Below are 4,578 nucleotides of genomic sequence, written 5' to 3'. Positions count from 1 at the left end.
CTAATACTCTCTGCTACACTACGCTCATCTTTATCAGGACTCTTTAGAATTATTTCTGATAATGCTTTGATAATATTGCAGGTGACTTGCATTTTTTCACGATATTTCGCGTTATACAATGAGCTGTAGCCGAAATCTATAGATTTGACACGATTTATTGACTTAACGGACATATATGAGTGGTAAAATCAAATAAAATTGAATCACTATATTAACCAGTACAATAAAATTTATTGATTTACTTACTCCTAATACATCATTAATTTTTTAACCGTTCTCGAAAAAAATTATAACTCGAATTCACAATAAAACGCACATCGATGAATAATAAAACGCACTTGACAGCACTGCAATTGACAACACTGCCAACCTACAAAAAAAATTTAGGGGAATTCCCTAGGAATAACTTTTGAATTTCTCTCAACTGAGTTGTCATGATTAAAGGGAGGTTGCAACCTGTCATATTTATTTTGAAAATGGGAGAAATTTCCAAAAGTTCAGTTCGATCGAGATTTCTGGTAAGGATTCGAGGGCCCCTGAGCTTGAGGGCCCCGGGGCACTGCCCCGCCTAGCCCCTAGGTAGCTACGCCACTGGGTCAATGGTCAATATAAACTATACATATTTATCGTACCTTAACCCTTTATATTTTCTATACGTAGTACACCTTACTTTGTTGGCGTCACGAGCCGCGACCTTGGAGTTTAAAGCCCCGTTCTCAGAACAACGTCGCGTCGTGTCGCTGTTCTGAGAAGAGGGCTTAATACGTGTAAAAACATAACAACACATTTTGCAAATAACAACATTTTCCAGTGGCGTCGTGAGGGTAGAGCAATTTGATAACAGAATTCGACTCTCCTCTAGTCCCAAGATATTTAAAATCATAGAAATATTAACGAAACACGATTCAATTTAGGAGCCGTTCCAAAACCAAATCGAAATCATGTACCTAGTGCCAATGGCTGCGGAGCATTAGGGTGTCAAGATCAACAGCGATTATTTACCATTCGGGGCCATGGAAAAATGCTGTAATGCACACGACATATGCTACGACACGTGCAACAAAGATAAGGAAGTATGCGATGTGGATTTTAAACGATGCCTCTACAAGCATTGTGATGCTTATGCAGAAAATGTTGGAGGCCAAACAATGACAAAAGGTAATAAAAGCGGCATTGTTTATTGAAGAAGTCTGTTTTTTTGTGCCATTAAATTTTGTTTATTTATCAATTCTGTATGTTGTATTTTATGTCTAAACAATGTTTTATTTCTTGTTGTTAAGAGTCTGTTACGCTGTACTGTTCGGGTCGCTCTCAGGGGTCGTGTAAAGCGGGTGTGTGGCCGAAGGAAATATATATTATATTTTATAAATCTGCCTAAGGCTTAGCCCGATCCTGTCGTGTTAAGCCACACCCAAAATTCCAAACACACGTGCTTTGATTAAGGCTTGATTAAGGTTTGCAGAGCTTCAGAATTTTCCATAAAATAGCTAGCAATTTGTTACACAACCATATAAATTATATGCATTAGCGTAACTAGCAATTTATCCTGGGGTGGGCCTGGGGGTGCCTGGGGTTGAGCCCGGGGGGCTAGGTCTTTTGTTTTTTTTTAAAAATGAAAATTAATTTTAAAAAACACATTTTTTTGAATAAAACGTTTACATTAATTTTTCTATCAATAAATTTCATAAACTTGGTTATCAAACCATGTTCCCGTAGATTACTTAAATACATTACATACATATAAATACCTACAAATTTTTTGAAAAAAAAATTAACACATTTTTTGAAGAATACAACAAAATAATAATAACTAAACAAAACTAGAAAACGTCATTTTTACTACATCACAAGCAAATAAAAAGTAATATGTAGCCAAAAGTCATAAAATTCAATATTTCTGTGGAGGGTGCCCAGCAGTACCTTGGGGGGGGGGGCGGCTCACCCTGGCATCCCTATAGTTACGCCAATGATTATATGTCACTGTCAGAGAGAACACTAATAACTAAATGAGAGAGACCGATCAACGTTAATTTTTGAAGACTGTGTTAGTGGCGCGGCCTTTGGCGTCTAACCCGAACTATGAGCGCATTATCGATATAGTAGGTTGCATTCATACCTATATACTGGCGCCAAAAATTTAAAATTTGTATATTTGAACCGAATCTTAATCTTTCAAGTTTATAATAAGAAATCTTCGTAGTTTTTTAGATTATTTTGTTGACAACGAAAATTTATAATTAGACTTTAAAGCATTAAAACCTATAAATAAAATACTGTGTAGGAACATAATAATTTATTTAACTCCATATTCCTTGCCATACTCAACTCAAGGCTGCAATCTTCAGTATCTTTTTTTATCTAACTTGGTTGGGAGTGAACAGGGAAGCACGGTTGGGAGTTCGCACAGAGTATCAGTAGGTATCCCGTAGGTATTCAATGTTTTTGATAGTCTTACAAGAACCTAGCAGTTGAAGAAAATAATTTGTATTACTGGAAATAATACCAGGTATAATACCTAGTCGTTCCATAGGTATCAGAAAAGAATGTGATGTTTTAAATTAAAAAAATTAAATTAGCAATGTACGATTATTATGTACACTCACTATTACTATTAGGTTGTTAAAATAATTACCGAGATAAAACTTACCTTTAAAGGAAACGTTTTGTCTGGGTCTCAACCACAAAACAATTACAAAAATGCTGAATAATCGTGGAATCTGAAATAATCAATAATGACAATAATCTTCTCTTCTGACAAGCTAAAAGAATAGGCACATTCGGTTAAAAACAATTTATTACTCCGATTTACTCCAATTATCAACATATTTTAGTTATCTCCTTCTAGAACTAAGAAATAGAAAAAGCTACTGACAATCTGATTAATCCTGTCAAATGTTTAACTTGCAAAGTTGAAAACTTCCTTTTTTGACCGCCTAAACGCTATGCGCGTCTGGGATGCGCGGTGACAAAATAAACTTGTCTACGAAATGCCCTATTCCACAAGCCCTCTCACTTTAATTATTAGTTTCTCTCTGGTCACTGTAATCACAAAACTTTAATCTATATATTTTCGTATTGTAAGGAAATTTTAAATTATGTCTTTATTTTTGAGAAAATTTAGTCCAAATGTAAGGAATATTTTGTTGATGTTGGACCTTCAAAATCTAAAAAATAAAGAAGTTTTCTAAAAATGTGCTACAATACGGATATAGTATAATGCTATATCTTTAATTTCCTTCTTCATGGTTGGGAGTGAACAGGGAAGCACGGTTGGGAGCTCGCACAGAGTATCAGTAGGTATCCCGTAGGTATTCAATGTTTTTGATAGTCTTAATTCTATAACAAGAACCTAGCAGTTGAAGAAAATAATTTGTATTACTGGAAATAATACCAGGTATAATACCTAGTCGTTCCATAGGTATCAGAAAAGAATGTGATGTTTTAAATTAAAAAAATTAAATTAGCAATGTACGATTATTATGTGCACTCACTATTACTTGCTTATATTAATTAATATTAAAATTAATTTAGATATTTATGTTATTTCAGCATGCAAAGGTGCAGCAAAAATGTTGTTTACCGGTACGCTGACTTTAGGATGTAAAGCTTATATTGACGCACAGAGTAAAGCTTGTTATTGTCCCTCAAGTCCAGGCTGGAAGGATAAAAAGAACAGCAAATATACACCTGGTGGAGATAGAGGAGAACTTTAAAGAATAATTATTGTGATTTATTTTTGTTTTGGTGTTGTGTTTTGTAGTTAGGTATAGTATTAGAATCATACAATTTTTCCCATCGAGAGTTTTTTTTTTCGAAAAATTCGACATAGTGAGAATAAGTTAATTTGTTATCAAATAAAAGATGGTGCGTTCAAGCTTACCAGGGCCAGTAACGGCTGCGGGTTAAAGGAATTGCAGTCAACCTTGGATTAAAAATTCATATCCATGCCTACTGTAACCTCATTTATTCCACTTTTTATTTATTTATCAGTAATAATGCATGTTAATTTGTTTTTATAAATTATTTTTAAAATTCTTCATTTAATCACCAAACCTCAGAGATCAGGGATTTGCTCAATATAGTCTTCCATTTTTGTTACTTTTTTAAGATTTTTAAGAAATTTTTGTGTTCAGTTATATTTTCTTGGTAAAAAATACTATAATTTTTTTATTTGCATTTTAGTTTAGATTTGTTTTATTACCTATTAATCTTATACCCAATTTGTTTTAGTTTATTTCATGATAAATTTGCAAGGCAATTAAGTAAAGACATAATAAAAATTAGATATGATGTATATGTTACTTGATTACGGTCTAAATAACTAGTAGTAATGTTTAAAAGCAAACATATTTATTTTTGTACCATCAAGCAATTCTTTATTCTTTAAATAGAAAATACTTTGTAGGTTTTTGATGTGTGATTTTCTCGATTTGGGTTAATATGTAGTATTTTTAGTTACCACTTGTGTGATATTTATGTATTTTTTGGTGGATTTTGATGATAATTGTGTTGTTAATTATATGTAAATAAAGTTATTGATTTCTTTAATTGTTTTATTATGAAGATTAAAGAACATAA

The 4,578-nt window shown here is 32.8% G+C and overlaps 1 protein-coding gene across 1 annotated transcript; it reads left to right on the top strand.

Moving 5' to 3' along the window:
- Positions 1–877: 877 nt before the first annotated feature.
- On the top strand, positions 878–3,854 carry LOC115883125 (group XIIA secretory phospholipase A2-like; the record flags this gene model as incomplete). Its single annotated transcript, XM_030901435.1, is given in 3 exon segments — positions 878–973; positions 975–1,158; positions 3,550–3,854. Coding segments are annotated over 3 exon segments (444 nt in total), but the record flags the coding sequence as incomplete, so codon positions are not given.
- Between the last annotated feature and the right edge of the window lie 724 nt (positions 3,855–4,578).

The sequence above is a fragment of the Sitophilus oryzae genome, unplaced genomic scaffold (genome assembly GCF_002938485.1).
Source record: "Sitophilus oryzae breed Bouriz unplaced genomic scaffold, Soryzae_2.0 scaffold_1815_pilon_pilon, whole genome shotgun sequence".
NCBI classification, from domain to species: domain Eukaryota; kingdom Metazoa; phylum Arthropoda; class Insecta; order Coleoptera; family Curculionidae; genus Sitophilus; species Sitophilus oryzae.
The sequence above is the reverse complement of the archived record's forward strand: the minus strand, read 5'-3'. Positions and strand labels throughout refer to the sequence as shown.